This window comes from Garra rufa, chromosome 5, assembly GCF_049309525.1.
Source record: "Garra rufa chromosome 5, GarRuf1.0, whole genome shotgun sequence".
NCBI lineage: Eukaryota > Metazoa > Chordata > Actinopteri > Cypriniformes > Cyprinidae > Garra > Garra rufa.
The window spans coordinates 32,445,629-32,464,584 of NC_133365.1; the positions used below are offsets into that span (position 1 = coordinate 32,445,629).

Here is an 18,956-nt window from a genome sequence, read left to right on the forward strand (position 1 = left end):
TTTGGTGCTAGATCCATTGTAATGTAGTCCATTATTCTGTCACAGCTGGTTGCAAAATTGGTAGTTGAAGCAGGATCTATTTGTAGCAATATTAAAAGTCAAGATACACACAACAATTAAATGCAGCCAAGTAGAATGCAACAATAACAGACAACTGAACTGAACCAAACACAGGGCTTGAATACACAGAGAATGAATTAGGGTGAACAGAAACAAATGTTAACTAATCTGAAACCACAGAAACTAACTAGCGGTGGGAAAACACAGGAACAAGGAAAACCTGGTATCAGAAAAAGTTATGAGATCTGCACACTAATCTGCATGTTATTTTGTTATAAATATGTTCACCCTGTAATGAAAAAGTTGTCAACATTTACCCACCCTCATGTTATGCGTCATTTTTTTTGACACGATTAATAATGTTAGCTTATAAACTGCCTGTGACCTTTGATGAGTCTAGAATGAGTCAAATCTAGGTGACTGTGCTGTCAAACATAGTGTCAAGCAGTGCAAAAGAGGTTAATCTGAAAGGAGAAACGTGAAGAGGGCAAACAGGGAGAGAGAGAGGACTACAGGCGGAGACAGGTAGGGAGAAGAGCTGGCCAGCTCTGCTGACTCAGGACATTTCAAAAGTGTTGATTTCCGCTCCATTTCTCCAGCCTCTTTGTAATTCTAATGAGAGTGTAAAAGGTGTCAGGAGCCAGTGAGGGAGTAGACAGAAGAATATAGGGTGAAAGAGAGCAGATCAGATTAAATATCGACTGACTTCAGGCTGTCCGATGCAGACAGGCAGTGTACTGAGTCATCATCTGTATACCCTGCCAGCTCGTCGGAGAAGGAGAGACAGAAAGAAGATGAGCAGACAGAGCCGGGAGGAAGAGAGGAGTTACCCAGGGGAGTGTGAGGAGAGCAGTGAAACGTTGGGCTTGTGGGGGAGGAGAGACCAACATAAGTAGGCGAGACAGAAAGCATGCTGTCATTTAATGAAGGGAGTGAAAATAAGAGATGGGATGAGAAGAAAGAAAAAGCAACAGTGGCTGGACAAGAGGCTGAACAGAATACAAAACAAATACAGGATCGAAACTGGGACCATTCAGCTGAACATTTATTAAAGAGGCTGGAGATCTCTGGGAAATGAGAGAGAAAGGATGTTTATAAGAGTATACCAGTGTGCCAACATCTAGATCTTATACATAATATGATGACGAAGGATGGATTAGGAAAATAAAAAGGGAAAAAAAACCCACCTACTTAAAAACTGACTGTTTTAAGAAAAGTAACACCTACTAACTAGTTACTCAATATTAACAGTATCAATTCTTCTCTGTAAAACCATTGCTCTGGTTGCAAAGAAAGAATGCAAACTAGTCTGTCCTAAAAGACATACAGTTGAAGTCAAATGTTTACATGCACCTTGCAGAATCTGCGAAATGTTAATTAGTTTACCAAAATAAGAGGGACCATACAAAATGCATGTTATTTTTATATTTTATATTAAATAAGATATTTTATAGATATATAGAATAAGATAATTTACATAAAAGACGTTAACATATATTCCACAAAAGAAAATAATAGTTTATAAAAATTTATAAATATGACCCCGTTCAAAAGTTATCATATGATCCTTAATACTGTGTTGTTACCTGAATGATCCACAGTTGTTGTTGTTTTAAGTGATAGTTGTTCATGAGTCCCTTGTTTGTCCTGAGCAGTTAAACTGTCTGCTATTCTTCAGAAAAATCCTTCAGGTTCTACAAATTCATGCAACTATTACAGAAGGTTTAAAAGCTCACTGATGCTCAAGAAGTTAACTCAATAGAGTGCATTAAGAGCCAGGGGTGTAAACTTTTGAACATAATGAAGATGTGTACATTTTTCTTATTTTGCATAAATATCATATTTTTTAATGTAGTGCTGCCTTTCAGAAGTTACAGGAGATACTTACATGTTTCCCAGAAGACAAAATAAGCTATATTTCCCTGATCTTCAAATGCAAAACGTTTTCACCCCCTGGCTCTAAATGCATTGTTATTTTTTCTGAAGCATCAAGCGTATAACCTTCTGTAATAGTTGCATATGAGTCCCTTGTGAAAACATGGATCTCAAAATCATACAGTCATTGTTGGAAAGAATTTGGGGGACCTAAAGAACAGTGGGCAGTTTAACTGTTCAGGACAAACAAGGGACTCATGAACAACTATCACTAACGAAAAAGACAGCTGTGGATAGTTCGGGTAACAACACAGTAACAACAACAACTTTTTTTTCTTGTGGTCTGTATGTAAATGTCTTTTATGTGAAATATCTTATTCAGCTACTAAATAACAGGTAAAACAGGTAACAGTTAAAAAATATCATGCATTTTGTATGATCTCTCTTATTTTGGTAAAATAACATTTTGCAGATTCGGCAAGGTGTATGTAAACTTTTGACTTAAACGGTAACACTTTACAATACGTGTGCACACATGTGCATTAATTTATGTTTAATTAATGCACTGATAATCACAAGTTAATGAAGAACTAAACAATTTATTAATGATTACTACATCAGCAACTAATGAACATTCTATATGATTCATAGATTAAGTAATAAATAAATTGTTATTAATTAAGTGTGTCATAATGTATTAATTCCCTAATAACCAATTTTATTAACTAATAGTGTAAATTCATGTGTTAATTAGCAAAATGGGTTCAAGTCATGCATTTAAACTTCCAGTTGTCTGCTTTAATTAATCATTAGCTATAACTATATTACTTAACAATTAGTTAATATTTTTGTGCCCCAGTAAGTAAAGTCATAACATAATGATATCTTTGCAAATCATTAGCTAATGATTAATTAAAGCAGACAACTGGAAGTTTAAATGCATGGCTTCAACACATTAAGGCGCATAACTGACTAATTCTATATCATAACCACAATGACATATTACTTAACAATTAGCTAATAGTTTTGTGCCTCAATAAGTAAAGTCATAACATAATGATATCTCTGCAAATCATTAGCTAATGAGTAATTAAAGCAGACAACTGGAAGTTGAAGTACATAGCTTTGACCACTGTAGTAACTAACACATGAATTTGCACTATTAGTTGATAAAATAAGTTATTAGGGAATTAATACATTATGGCACAATTAACTAATAACAATGTATTGATTACTTAATCTATGAATCATATAGAATGTTCATTAGTTGCTGATGTAGTAATCATTAATAAATTGTTTAGTTCTTCATTAACTTGTGATTATCTGTGCATTAATTAAACATGAATTAATGCTTATTTGTGCACACGTATTGTAAAGTGTTACCACTTAAACTATACATAAGAAAGTCATGCTTTTAGTATCTGACAAAAAAGATGCTCTTGGCACATTTTTTCATAAATTGATAATGCTGCTTTGCTTCTATGCATATTAAATAGTTTTCTCATTAATCATTTTAATTTTCAAAATTTCTTGTTATTTTTGTGTGAATTATTAAAATAAATAAATTAACAAACAAACCAAACAAAATTAACAAATCTGTAAAACATACATCAAGTTAAATGGACGCTTTTAACAATATTGTGTAAAAACACCATTGGACGAGCCTAAAAAACATTAATTTGCCGATTTCTTACTCACATGCAAGTTTAGTGCGGCCACAAGATGGAGACAAAAGAAAAACAAAACGCTGAAGGGAAACACGGTAGTCAAATAAGGAAATGACGTGAGGTGTGCAGTATTTCTGCTTTGGGAGCCAGGGGAGCTGGAAAAGCTTTCATGGGGCAGTTCTGCTACAGTTGTTCAGTTGTGACATGACCGATTGTAAAAAACAAAAGTCAGCGAGAGCACGAAAGCAAAGGTACGTCAGTGTGTACTGTCTAAATTACTGTTTTGGCATAAAAAGGTCAGAGGGACTTAGTGGAAGCGTGTGATTTCGATCTGGCCGTGTGTCAACACGTGTAACTTTTTGTCATCACCAAAAATAGCTGAGAGACAAGACACCTAACGACAGCACTGTAGCAGGAACACATGTGTTCATTTTGGTCCCAGTAAATCCAGTAAGTAATGAGAGAGTGAAGGATAACATTAATGCAACTGTAGCTCACATTGTTGAATAACCCTTTATAACTCTCTAAGCTTACTTTTAGTCTATTCAACAGACTAGAATGTTTAGTGAGTGTGGATAATGATATATTCTGTATGCCGTATTATTCGTGCTGTATGCCGTATTATACGTTTTTGTTAGTAGATTACATGTTATAATACCTTATTTGTCTGTCAGTCTTCTGTCAAATGATGCTTCCTGACAGCTGAGCTACATTTGGATCCAGGTGCCTGTGTTAAAACTACATGTGCTTCAGCTCTTTAGGTCTCATTACAGGCTAAATATTTGACCATATTTGTATAATCATTATCCATACAACTCAAACATTGTTTTACAGACATTCAATAATTTATTCAATGCATGATTAGTATTACACATACTATGAAACTGATAATAGTTGGCCTTTTTATATTTATTGTAATATGTCTCATACTAGATGAGCATGGTTGTGCCCAGGGTTCTTCCATAAAAATCAATAAACGAATGATCTTTATGTAAATATGATCTAAAACAGTCTGTATTGACTAACAGCAGTTTGCAAATGATGTTATACGTTTAGATTAGGGGTGGGCATAGATTAATTTTTTTAATCTAGATTAATCTAGATTAAATCTTGGAATTAATCTAGATTAATCTAGATTAAAATGGCTAATTTGAATTCTGCTGAAGGCATTCAGAATATGTGTGCTACCCAAATAATGACTTAAAGTCTTTGAGAATGGATCATAAAGCTCATAAAGCTGTTCTATCATAATTTGTTGATGAAAATAAATTATGTTCAATTAGATGTACTTGTGTTTACTAACTAACTAACAATGAAATTATTTTTTCTACCTATTAGATTGTGTTTTTTACGTCAACACCTACCCAGCCCATTACATGTTACACCGTACTTTTATTTTGACAGGTTGCCTTGAAGTTTCTGTGTCATACAGTATGATATGATGCTAGTTTTCTCAAATGAAACGGTAAAAGTGACACTCACAGCAGTTTGGGAGATTGAGTTTATCTGTTCATGTGAGATGAAAATGCCAAAAATTACCGGGAGCGTCACGTGTGTTTCAGTATGCGTGTAGTAAAAGCTCGTCTCCGCAATGCATACATACAGCTAGGCAAACGGAACATACCGGATTCATATTAAAACGGTCTTTTTGCATTTCAGTTTTCACATACACTAGTCCATATCGCGATTTGAATTAAGTGACTGGCCAACATTTGATTTATGAATCCCAAAAAAAAAACGACGAATTTACGTGGCATTTCGCTATAGTAGATTCGGTTTTTATGAATGGAGGACGACGCGATCCCGTCTGTGTTTTGGCGGAGGAGACTTAAACGGGCGACCATATTCTATAGTCTTCGGTATACATCCGCGTTAAACTATCAAGGTGAAAGTCATCTTAGCTTGCGTAGTTTAGACCCAGCTCCCAACCCAAATTTGAGAATAGATTAACGGCGATATTTTTTTTATCGCGCGATAAGAGTTTCACGTTAACGCAGCACGTTAACGCCGATAACGGCCCACCACTAGTTTAGATATTAATGCATTTTCTCCTGAAGCTTCATCTGAGATATATACAGCATGCCAAGAAAAGGATCATTCACACAGAAACTACAATTGCAGAAATAATTTAATGAAATTGTTTTAAATATGAAATAATGTATATAGAAACATGCTATAGAATTGAGAGACTACATGTACTCTATATTTACAAAAAATGCAAATGGTAAACAAGAAATCTGACTTTCTGAATACTTTCTTTTGATCTCTGTGGTCAGGAGTTGCACAAAGATGGAAGACTGTTTGATAGAAGACCAGACAACCTTTTACTCGAAGGCAGAACTCTATTGGAAGGACGTCCCGCCCACTGTGGATGGAATGCTGGGAGGTTATGGCAGCATTTCCAGCATCGACATTAATGGCTCCAAAAAGTTTCTTCAAAAATTCCTTGGGGTGAGTTAGTATACATGAATACACTAATATTTAAAACTTTAATTCAGCAAGGGCACATTCAGTTGATCGAAAGTGATAGTAAAGACATTTATAATGTTACAAAAGATTTCTATTTCAAATAAATACTGTTCATTTGAGAATTTGCTGTTTTGTCAGAGAAACTGAAAAAAGTATCACTGTTGCAACAAAAATACTGAACAGCACAGGTGTTTTACAGCTGTAAAATACCTTGGCATTCATTGGGATCGGAAAGATTTTTATTGTTTTAAAGAAGTCTCTTAAGCTCACCAAGGCTGTTTATTTGGTCAAAAATACAGAAAAAACAGTAATATTGTAAAATATTATTGCCATTTTAAAAAACAGTTTCCTTTTTTAATATACTTTAGAATTGGATTTATTCCTGTAATGCAAAGCTGAATTTTCAGCATCATTACACCAGTCTACAGTGTCACATGATCCTTCAGAAATCAGTAGTGTGCTGATTTATAATCAATGTTGGAACCTGTGATACCTTTCCCAGGATTCTTTGATGAATAAAAAATAAAAAAGCATTTATTTAAAGAAGAATATCAATTTAACAATGTCTTTACTATCACTTTTAGGTCAATTTAACACATCCTTGCTGAGTAAAAATATTAATTTACTTCAAAATATGAATGAAAAAAAAATTTAAAGACCCCCAAATTTTGAACAGTAGTGCATGTTGTTACGAAACAGTTCTATTTTGAATAAATGCATTTCTTTTTAACTTATTATTCCTTAAAAAAAATCATGAGAAAAGGTGTCACAGTAATATATTATTATATAATATATAATATATTAGTCAGCACAACAGTTTCCAACATTATTAATAAGTGAACATATTAAAATGATTTCTGAAGGATCAAGTGACACTGAAAACTGGAGTAATGATGCTGAAATACAGCTTTGCATTATAGGAATAAATTCTATTTTAAAATATATTAAAATAGAAAACTTGCAATATTATTTTTTCTTTATTTTTGATTAAATAAATGCAGCTTTAATGAGCATAAAAAATGGCTTTAAATTTTTTTTAAAATCTTACTGAACCCAAACTTTTGAATGGCAGCATATATGAAAACAGTTAAATTGTAATAACATTTTACAGTATTGTAGGTTTACCGGATTTTTGGTCAAATAAATGCAGCCTTGGTGAGCATAAACTTATATCAAATACATACAAATCTTACCAGTCCTAAAAAGTTTAAACAGTAGTGTAAATAACTTGAGCAAGTCTACTATTCTATATTGTAGTTCACTGTAAGGTCTTATAAACTGCCTATTTAAAAGAAATATTTTGAAAATTACTGTAATCCTTCTCACCTAACCACAAATGAAAGTACACGAGAAACACACAATCACTTATTTCTCCTATTTTACTCTAAGGAAGGCCAGGGTAAGACTGGGATGGGCTGTGCTCTGGACTGCGGCGCTGGAATTGGCCGTATCACAAAGCGCCTACTCCTGCCCCTCTTCCGCACAGTGGACCTAGTAGACGTGACACAGGAGTTTCTGGATAAAGCTCGTACCTACCTGGGTGATGAGGCTAAGCGAGTGGAGAACTACTTCTGCTGCGGCCTACAAGACTTTCAGCCCCAGCCAGAACGCTACGATGTCATATGGATCCAGTGGGTGATTGGTAAGACATATACAGTTGAGGTCAAGAGTTTATTACACCTTTCAGAATCTGCAAAATGTTTATTATTTTACCAAAATAAGAGGGATCATACAAAATGCATGGTATTTTTTATTTAGTACTGACCTGAATAAAATATTTCACATAAAAGATGTAAACATATAGTCCAAAAGAGAAAATAATAGTTACATTTATAAAAAATGCCACTCTTCAAAAGTTTACATTCTTGCAACTATTACAAAAGGTTCAAACGCTCACTGATGCTTCAGGAAGAAACTTGATGCATAAAGAGCTTGGGGTGAAACTTTTTGAATGTAAAGATCAGGGAAAATGTAACTTGTTTTGTCTTCTGAGAAACATGTTAGTATCTGTTGTAGCTTCTGAAGGGCAGTACTAAATGAAAAAAATATATTTAGGCAAAATAATACATGGTTTTCCCTTCTGAAGCATCAGTAAGCATTTGAACCTTCTGTAATAGTTGAATATAGGTCCCTCAGTTGTCCTTGGTGTGAAAAGATGAATCTTAAAATAAGTCATTGTTGGAAAGTGTTCAAATATACGAAAATGCAAAAATGCAAAAAAAAAAAAAAAAAAAAAAAAGACTTTGTGGGACCTGAAGGATTTTTCTGAAGAACAGTGGACAGTTTTAACTGTTCAGGACAAACAAGAGACTCATGAACAACTATCACTAAACAAACAAACAATTATTTTCTCTTGTGGACTATATGGAAACATCTTTCATGTGATATATCTTATTTAGGTCAGTGCTAAATAAAAAAAATAAAAAACATGCATTTTCTATGATCCTTCTTATTTTGGTAAAAAAAAAAAAAAAAACATTTTTTAGATTCTGCAAGATGAATGTAAACTTTTGACCTCAACTGTAATCTGAAACTGTTACTAGAAATGCTTAAAATTACCAAATGAAGCTCCCATTATATTTTGCAAACCCAATTGCTCTATGTATCTCTAGGTCACTTGACTGATGACCACCTGGTGGAGTTCCTGAGGCGATGCCGAAGCGGTCTGCGTCCAAATGGCCTGATTGTGGTGAAGGATAATGTTGCGTATGAAGGTGTAATACCTGATGATGTAGACAGCAGCGTGTGTCGGGACCTGAATGTACTACATCGCCTAGTAGCCCAGGCCGGACTCAACATCATCTATGAGGAGCAGCAGCAGAACTTCCCTGAGGAAATCTATCAGGTCCATGCTCTAGCGCTCAGATAGCTGTGAGCACTAATGAGGGTTTTTTTACGTGTTTGTTCGGAAGCCAATAATGTGAAAGCAAGTTAAGATCAAAGTTAGCTACACAAGAAGGTATGTGTTACTGCCAATGTGATCATCGTTTTAAAAAAAAAGGCACAAGACTTGAAGGTGACATTGGGACCTTGGGATTTTAAGGAGGGGAGTTTTCTTGGACGTTTAGAGTTTTGTAAAATGACAGCTAGGGCTCTTTGCTGTTGAATCTGAATACAAAAGTTTTCAGATATCAAAACAGTTATACACTCCAGTTGATCCTCAGTGTGAAGTCTTCTGACTGGTTTCATCACAGTGGAAATAAATGGGGAAGATAGAAACAATCAAAAAACTTCGTTTTTAGCAATGGGTGTGCTGAAGACTTGAAGGGATAGCTGACCCTCATGTTGTTCAAAACCTGTATGACTTATTTTCTAATGGTGAACATAAAAGAACATATTTTGAGAAATGTCTCAGTGATTTTTGTCAATGGTCACCAATACTGTTTATCAACATTCTTCAAAATGTTGTCTGTGTTCCACAAAGATAAAAAGTCATACAGGTTTGTAAATAAACAATGACTGAATTGTGGGGTGAATTATCCTTTTAAGAGTGTTTAGTATGTGTCAATGGCACTGAATGGTGTGTAAAACATTTTAATAACTTATGACAATTTGAATCTATACTAGTTAATGTTACATGTGTGAATTGACAGCTGTTGACAGAAAACTCTTAACTGAACCATATGCTGTAATTTGCCTTGAATAAACTAATATTTTGGAGCAGTTTATGTATGATATTGTTCTTAAAAGTGGTTCTCAACCTATTTGATTTGAAGGGCCCTTGTTCTCCAACACAATAATCATCTCCTCTTGTATATGCTATATCATTGAGATATTTATGGTCTGCTATAATTATGACAAAAGTTTTTTTTTTTTTAAGTTTTTATTGATATATTAGCATAGTTAATGACTTCAGGAAGTATTGTTTTAGAAATACAGTAGTTATTGAGGGGAAAATCTTGTTATTTTTACATTTAGGTTATATTTAGATTATTTTTCTCATAGATAAACAGTTGCAGAGATAAAAAAAGAAAAAAAAAAGTATTTTTCCATCTTTGGTTTCAAGCCTTTATCGCTTTATCTTTCAATTTTATACAAAAAACAGGAAGCAGTAACCACCTAATTTACAGCTAATTTAAAATTCAGGGTCTTGTAGTGTTTAACTTCAGTTACACTTACAGGTCCGTGTTACATTGTCAAAGACAGTGCAAAACAACTCAGGAGAAAAAAAGTGGTTGGACCGCAACTGAGGTTTGACCATTTTTCAATCTTGTGGAATCAAAGCACCATACACTCTAACACCATTCATCTCAGTCCAAACTCACTTTCACACTGGAGGCTGTTGGTTTTTAAGGCTATGGGTTTAATAGAGAGATCAGGACCAGGTTTCACTTTGAAAGCGTTTGGCTTTCTCCATGGCATCCAGCATCTCCTGTGCCTGGTTTTCAGACATTCCACCCTCTTTCTGGAATACTTCTTTCAGCGCATCACATACACTTTTAGGCATCTGCTTGGCATTCCTGAATGAAAAAGGACGGGTAGATCATTTCTGTATTGCTCTGCAAATAAGCAATGCTGTAACAAACCATACATATATGGTCTTCCCTAAAAAACTGAAATGTTATTGTTGAATGTAAGGACACCCGTTTCCACCACTGAATAAAAAAAACAGTAATTGCGACTTTTTATCTCACAATTCTCACTTTTTTTCTCGCAATTGCGAGTTTACATCTTGCAATTCTGCCTTTTTTTTTTAGAACTGCATTATACAAACTCGCAATTCTGAATTGTGAGATTTAAATTTGCAGTTGCAAGTTATAAAGTTAGAATTGTTAGCTATAGACTCATAATTCTGAGAAATGAAGTCATAATTGAATGATATAAACACGCAATTGCAGGTAAAGTCAGAATTTTGAGATACAAACTCTGAGAAGTCATTTTTCCCCTCAAAACTGGAGTATATATATATTAATATATAATTCTGAGGGGAAAAAGTCAGAATTGCAAGTAAGAAACTTGTATTTGCGAGAAAAAAATAATTTTTATCTCGAAAGTTTTTATATTTTTAATTATTTGCAATTCAGAGAAAAAAATCAGAACTGTGAGTTAATATCTCACAATTCTAACTTTATAACTCACAATTGCAAGTTTATATCACACAATACTGAGAAAAAAAAGTCAAGAGTTGTGAGTTTATATCTCGCAATTCTGACTTCATAACTTGCAGTTGCAAGTTTATATCAATACTGAGAAAAAAGTCAAGTTTCGAATTTATATCTCACAATTCTGACTTTATAACTCACAATTGCAAGTTTATATCACACAATACTGAGAAAAAAAAAGTCAAGAGTTGCGAGTTTATATCTCGCAATTCTGACTTCATAACTTGCAGTTGCAAGTTTATATCAATACTGAGAAAAAAGTCAAGTTTCGAATTTATATCTCACAATTCTGACTTTATAACTCGTAATTGCGAGTTTATATCTCACAATTCTGACTTTATAACTCGCAATTGCGAGTTTACATCACAATTCTAAGAAAACAAGTCAGAATTGTGAGATAAAAAGTCACAATAACCTTTTTTGGGCTTTCATAAGAATCCCTTAACTTGATGTTTAAAAAGACTTGCTCTGCTATGTAAAATAAAAAAAGAAGTTCTGAAAACGTATCAATCGTTTTCTCCCCTCAGAACTGGACTTTATAATTTGCAATTGAGAGTTTATATCTCATAATTTTGAGAAAAAAAGAAGTCAGAATTGCGAGATTCAAACTTGCAATTGCGAGAAAAGTCAGAATTTTATCTCGCAAGTTATCTTGCAATTGTGAATTTATATCATGCAATTTTGAGGAAAATTTTTTTATAGAATTGTGAGTTAATATCTCACAATTCTGACTTGTTTGACTTGGTGGAAATGGGCTTCCATATGAATGCCTTACTTTGATGTTAGAAAAGACTTACCCTGCTATGTAAAAGAAAGCATTCTTCTTTGCTATCAAATCCCATAAAAGTTTGCTTTGTTCCTTCACACGATGCTGAACATAGATTTTTTCTTCCTATAAATGAATCATATTAAAATACATCTAATAACATCCCACAACCAATAAAAGGAAACATTTCCGAGCTACATACTACCAAAACAATCAAATGAACACATTATTACTAATTATATTAAGATAGATTCTTTTGAAGTAAACACATTCAGTATGGAACACACTAGATATCCAAAGTCACATGTACCTGCACTACTGTATGACAATAGACTAGTTTAGTTGTCTGACCTGATCTCTGGAGAAGGCTGTGACAAGAATCATCTGACCCGCCTGCACCTTCTCCTTCCATTCTGATTGACAGTAGAAGTCTTTTGATTCAGACCGACAGCCAAAGAATAGCACATTAGCTGAAATCGGAGATGAGACTTTAGTTAGAATGTATTATGACTAAATATACTGTGGCTTGGCAACAGCATTGAGTCATGACACATTTTCGTTTGGTCACTACTTAGGCCATAAATTACACACTGTATTATAAAGCTTTATTTAAAAAAAAAAAGCCCTATTTCTTAATTCTTACAATTAGCTCAACTCTCCACAAATAGATCAGAATATATCAGACCTTAAGAGAAAGAAGTTTCCCTTACAGTACACTTTATCAGCAAAATACATGTTTAACCATCACTTTTCATTTTATTAATTTCTGGAAATTCAACAAACTCACCCATCTTTCCCAGAGCAGCCCTCTCCTGTATAGCAGATCTGAAGGGAGCCACACCAGTTCCTGGTCCCACCATTATAACAGGGGTGTCTGGGTCCTGAGGGAAACTTAAACTCCCCTTCTTCACCCATAGCGGTACGTAAACATCTCCTAAATAGCATTTAGGACACCAATAAAGATGGAAAGTGTCAATGATTTGTACAGATTTCATATATTTTATTTGTCCGAGCACATTACTGACTGTTCTTTCTTTCAGTTTGATCAGACCAACCTTTAGAGGGATCTAGAGATGCCAGCCAGGAAGAGCAGAGGCCTTTGCGTGGCTTTACAAGTGTAGATTTATATTGCACCACAGCAAGCAAGATCTGGATGCGGTTAGGGTGTTGCTGTGGGCAAAAAGGTCAAATCAGAAACAAATATTTATATTATTAAGGTATTCACCACCGATTTTTTGGTAACACTTTACAATAAGGTTCATTAGTTAACTACTTTAGTTAATATGAACTAAGAATGAACAATACTTCTACAGCATTTATTAATCTTAATTAATATTAATTTCAACATTTGCTAATGCATTATTAAAATCAAAAGTTGTGTTTGTTAACATTAGTTAATGCATTGTAAACTAACATGAACAAACATCTCCTATTCATTGTTTGTTCATGTTGTTAGTTCAGGTTTTTGAAAGAAGGCTCTTACATTTTCTATTTAATATATTTTAAAATGTAAGCTCAAGAATGTTGAAAACTTGTGCTTAATATTTTTGTGAAAACCACAGTAACATGTCTTTACTGTCACTTTTTAACAATTTAATACATTTTTTCTAAATATATAAAAATCTTATTAACCTCCAAAATTTGAATGGCAGTCTATATAAAATTTTGAAAAATATTTAGATTTATATAAATAAATACATAAATTACCAAGAGAGAAGAGGCAATAGAGAAGGAGCGAGGCTGCATTTCTGGAAAAAGATCCAACAAGTAGTCAATGCTCAACTCTGCTGTGGTATGAGGGAAGTCTGCCAGTACCTGATCAAAAAAGAGTTAATGTTAGAAAGTAATTACACTACTTGTTTAACAGATATAATAACCTAAAACAATTTATAAGCCATAGAAAATCTGATGCTCTTGCATACTCCCTATGACAACAGAAGACAGTGTAATAAATGAGTCTACACGCATTAAAACATCAACAGTCAAGTGATCTCTGACCTCCAGGGCTGTTCGGCGGGGTCGGTTGCAGTAAGAGTGAAGAGCGTCCTGACCCTGAGCGGAGCTGAACTCCAAAAGTTTATCACGCTCCAGCTCATTAGTGGCAAAAGTGGCCAACAACTCAAAAAAGGAACGACGTGGGACAGCAGAAATGTCCAGGAACTGTTCCACCAGAAAGCGAATGGAGCAGGGCTGAGGAAGACGCGCAGGAACTGCCACTACAGAAAGAAGAGGAACACAGATTTTAATTCTGAAGAATTTTGACATGTGGGTTTGGAACATGACAGAGTGTTCATTTCTGAACTATCCTTTTAGGCTGTTAAAGGATAGTTCTCCCAAAAGTGCAAATTCTGTCAGTAATTACTCACCCTCTATGTTTGTTCCATCCTGTAAGAACTTCGTTCATCTTCGAAACACAAATTAAGATATTTTTGATGAAATCCGAGAGCTTTCTAAAATAGACCATGTGACCTCAGTGGTTCAACTGAACTCTTATGAAGCTATGAGAGTTGCATTGCTGTCTATGCAGGGTCAGAAATCTGATTTCATCAAAAATACCTTAATTTGTGTTTGTAAGATGAACAAAGTTCTTACAGGATGGAACAAACATAGAGGGTGAGTAATTACTGACAGAATGTTCTATTTTGAGCAAACTATCCCTTTAAGTCTCACCTGTGCTGCTATCAGTGGGTGTTAGTGTAAAGTAGCACTCAGGGTCAAGTTTCAGCAATTTACAGAACAGCTCCACATCCTCTGCAGCATTACAGGGTCTCATCATTACAACATCCCCTGCACTGTACCTGTCAGAGATAGAAAAAAAAAGTTTAATACCACTTTGTGATGACATTTAATCTATATGTTCTATTGTAAATATTTCCTATACGCTCACTGTATGTTGGAGCCTGTGATGTCAAACTCGATATGCCTGACATCCTGGAAGTGTGAAGGATCAGTCACTCTCTGATTAAACAGAACGCGAGCTGGAAAAGGCCGCAGCGGGGTGGGAAGAGCCTTACTATCAGGGGTCTGGAGGTGATTGGTCTGCTTGTCTGGGATTTCATCTAGAAAGTGGAAAGCGTATTGGGGTGGAAGTCTGAAAAAGATAGATTATGCATAAATATATCAATTGCTATATATTTTGATTCATTAATGTATTGTTTCGAAAACATTAATGTTAGATTATGTGAGTCAGATACTTTTCTTCCTCACGGAGAGGAGCGAGGCCAGCTGGAGGAGGGTAGAGAGACAGGGTTTTCTGCCAGAACGTAATCAACCAGGGGTCAATCACACCATCTGGCCTGAGGAATAATAAAAAAGATATCAGCTGTACAGATAACATATATTCATTAATACATCTTTTAATTATTTGACCAAAATAAGAGGGATCATACAAAATGCATGCTATTTTTTTATTTAGTAGTGTCCTGAATAAGACATTTCACATAAAATAAATTTACATACAGAACAGAGAAACACATCTGTGGATCATTGAGGTAACAAGACAGTATTAAGAATCAAGTATGAGTCATTATAAATTCAGCTATTATTTTCTCTTATGGACTATATGTAAACATATTTTATGTGAAATACCTTATTCAAGTCAGCACTATAAATAAAAAAATAACATGCATTTTGTATGATCCTCAAATTACTGAATGTGGTGGCTAACCTCTTACATGCTTAACTTTGACTAGCCTTCCTTCCACATATTTTGTATTACTAGAGATAAATGAACATAGATATTTGATCAGTATGTATTGGGAACTTCTGCTCACCCCAGATCGTGTTGATCATCAGCCAGTCCAACAGGGAGCAGCATATTAGCACCAAGCTGAAGCAAGCGTTTATGGAGCTTTTTAGCAACAAAGTTAAACCTGGAAGGAGGCGCAAAAGGTCTCAGAAATGTAAAAAAATATGCAGATTACAAAAGCCTAATACATATCTAAGGAAAATGAAAGGCTTTGTAAGCAGAAGATCTGCTTAATCATCGTACTTTGGATACGAGGAGTCTCCAAGGCCCAGCACAGCAAAGTCAAGTCGACAAAGAGAATCAGCAGGCAAAGACTTCCTAAACAGGAACCTCCAGAATTTCTATATAAAACACATATATATTTAATATATGGAATGAGTGCAGGGGAGTTGCTAGACCTAAAGCTCTACTGGGGCACAGGCCCCCATTACTCGTTAATTCAGTTGTTGCATGTAGTTTAATGTCTTTATTTTGGGATTATCAATGCAAATTATAACTCAAATTTGAGATTATACTGAGGCACAGCATATTTTTACTGGGGCACGTGCCCCAGTAAAAAGGGTCTAGCAACGCCCCTGAGTGAAACGTTTATGGTAAGGTTTATTAAGTTTAGTGGCTAAATTCTGCTGTTTATAGCCTGACCTTCATATTGTCTGGAGGATCTCCCTGTCCTGTGGTGGCGCAGACAAACACCACCAGAGACTCTGAGATCAGGTTGGCCTAATTAGGAGACATATTATCATAAAGCAAAGACATCTTTTGAATTATAGCGGTACTGTTTAACAAAAAACCCCACACCCCAGCTCAATGCAGATCTCCGTATGTCTGCAGACTGCACTGACCACATTGTAACTGTCCAGGGCTTCCACTCTGACTCTCATCTGCCTCCTCTGCGCCTGACGGCTGATCCGCTCTGCTGTATCCTGCGCGGTTCCCGTCTGACTCCCGTACAGAACCAGAAGAGTGTGGATGCTCATTTTGTCACTGGAATTAGACAATTGTTTAGAGAAGCATATAAATGCAAACCGGAAAATAAAATTCAATAATTAGTTTTAGAACCGACGGATGTAAAGGCATGTCATTAGTGACATCTAAGTCGCCCACTGTCCACGTGACAATTATCATGCAATACCGTGCACCTTTTCTTGATCTACGATACAGAAAATTCTCCATCGTGTAAGACTGAGTGGCTTACCTTAAAATATAAGCACTTTAAGTTATACTCTCACTATCGCCAGCTCATATAATGACAGTAAAATGAATGTAGAACGGACTTCACCGGGTCATCAGCATGTTGTCATGGAGCGCTTTACGGCACATACAAAAACGTTTTCCATTGGCTCGAGCCGACGTCGTTTTACGACAGTTGCGCAATTCATTCACGATGCATTTGTCAACAAAACTGGAGCACGTCAAAGATTTCGGAAAACATACCTAAATGGGTTAAACACATGTATTCGTCATTTCAGACTCATAGGTCCATATCAAAAAATTAAAACCTTACAAAAACATACACTACCACTTAATGTTCTGACTCTTCCGCTCACCAAGCCTGCATTTATTTGATCCAAAATACAGCAAAAGCAGTAATATTGTGAAATAATTTTACTATTTAAAATAACTACTTTTAATTTTAATATATTTTTATAGTTTATTCCTGTGATCAAAGCTAAATTTTCAGCATTACTCCTGTTTTCAGTGTCACATGATTCTTCAGAAGTCATATGATGATTTGCTGTTCAAGAAACATTTATTAGTAGTAGTTGTAGTAGTATTATCAATATTTAAAACAGTTGAGTACATTTTTCAGGATTCTTTGATGAATAGAAAGATCCAAAGATCAGCATTAATCTGAAATAAAAAGCTTTTGTAACACATACCATTCAAACACTTGGAGTCAGTAAAGAAATTATAGAAATTAATACTTTTATTTAGCAAGGATGCTTTAATTTGATCAAAAGTGACGATAAAGCCATTTATAATATTACAAACAAGTTCTGTTTCAGATAAATGCTGTTTATTAACTTTATATTCATTGAAGAAACCTGAAAAAAATCTACTCACATGTTTTCAGCATAATAATAATAATATATGTTTTTTGAGCAGCAAATCAGGAGGATCTCTGAAGGATCATGTGACTGGAGTCATAATGCCAAAACGTCAGTTTTAAAATCACAGGAATAAATAGCATTTATGTAAGATATATTCAAATAAAAAGCAGTTATTTTAAATAGTAAAAATATTTCGAAATAGTGATGTTTTTGCTGTAATTTGGAATAAATAAAAGACTTAAAAAAAAACATAAAAAATCTTACTTTTCAAAAACTTTTGACTGGTAGTGTACATTTACAAACAACAAACATTGTTCAAAAACATACAGACTTAATTCCAGTGCTTCCAAAAACAGGAGAAATATCTTGTATTACTTAATGTAAGATTATTTAAAAGCATTATGACTATTTTTTTTAACACTTAATCGACATAAAATCATATATATAATGCACAGCATGCAAAGTGGATATTATTGGATACAAACTTTTGGCTTGCACTTGTCCAACTTGAGAGCTAAAGCAAATTTTTAAATGCATCATTAAATGCTTTTTCATTTTAACTTGACTATTTACACTACCGGTGTGCCATATTACGGTGACGCATTGCTGCCGCACACTTATTTTTTTTCCCACTCAGCTATGTCGTTATAACGAGATCTTTTCTCGTAAAAACGACATCTTTTCTCGTAAAAACGACATAATTTTCTCGTTAAAACGACATCTTTTCTCGTAAAAACGACACAATTTTCTCGTTAAAACGACATCTTTTCTCGTTAAAACGACATCTTTTTCTCGTAATAACGACATAATATGTCATAAAAACGATCTGATGTTCCTGTTATAGATGATATGATTATGTTATGTGAGGGAGCTAAGCGTTTGTCCGCGCTGCCTTCGCCACAGTCCTGACCTAAAGGAGGATGCACGCTGCTGGAGTTATATAGAAATACACTGTTTTAATCATTTTAATGTAATGGTTTCAATTGTAGCAGCTGTTTATTAGGATTAATCTCCATACTAATTTGCCCTTAGACCCAGAGGATTTAAGATGATCAGATCAAAAGTGTTATTTCTGACTCTGAGCTTGGAATATTATTTGGATGAAAGTTTGATTTTACAAAAAATTTAAATAGTATCAGAAAATAAATTTAAAAAATGACACACGGTTTGATCGTGTTATGATTATGATGATTTCGTTCTGTTTAAAAAATGAAAATA

The 18,956-nt window shown here is 34.5% G+C and overlaps 2 protein-coding genes across 3 annotated transcripts; one reads left to right on the top strand and one right to left on the bottom strand.

Annotated features, from left to right (window-relative positions):
• Positions 1-3,713: 3,713 nt before the first annotated feature.
• Positions 3,714-9,724, top strand: ntmt1 (N-terminal Xaa-Pro-Lys N-methyltransferase 1). Of its 2 annotated transcripts, XM_073841113.1 has the most exons (5): positions 3,714-3,853; positions 3,981-4,052; positions 5,879-6,053; positions 7,461-7,713; positions 8,684-9,724. In XM_073841113.1, exons 3-5 carry the CDS (start codon positions 5,892-5,894, stop codon positions 8,938-8,940), a joined length of 672 nt encoding a protein of 223 aa, XP_073697214.1. In that variant the 5' UTR covers positions 3,714-3,853; positions 3,981-4,052; positions 5,879-5,891; the 3' UTR covers positions 8,941-9,724. The 2 variants fall into 2 exon arrangements, with proteins under 2 accessions (XP_073697214.1, XP_073697213.1); XM_073841112.1 differs by lacking the exon at positions 3,981-4,052 and having other exon boundaries at positions 3,716-3,853.
• Positions 9,725-9,898: 174 nt separating this feature from the next.
• Positions 9,899-17,009, bottom strand: ndor1 (NADPH dependent diflavin oxidoreductase 1). The gene is made up of 15 exons (XM_073840965.1): positions 16,883-17,009; positions 16,530-16,671; positions 16,330-16,407; positions 15,931-16,028; positions 15,713-15,811; positions 15,134-15,235; positions 14,827-15,030; positions 14,610-14,737; positions 13,938-14,155; positions 13,647-13,754; positions 12,995-13,109; positions 12,727-12,873; positions 12,291-12,409; positions 11,971-12,065; positions 9,899-10,531 (listed from the first exon to the last, which is right to left on the bottom strand). Exons 2-15 carry the CDS (start codon positions 16,662-16,664, stop codon positions 10,387-10,389), a joined length of 1,791 nt encoding a protein of 596 aa, XP_073697066.1. The 5' UTR covers positions 16,665-16,671; positions 16,883-17,009; the 3' UTR covers positions 9,899-10,386.
• Positions 17,010-18,956: the final 1,947 nt, after the last annotated feature.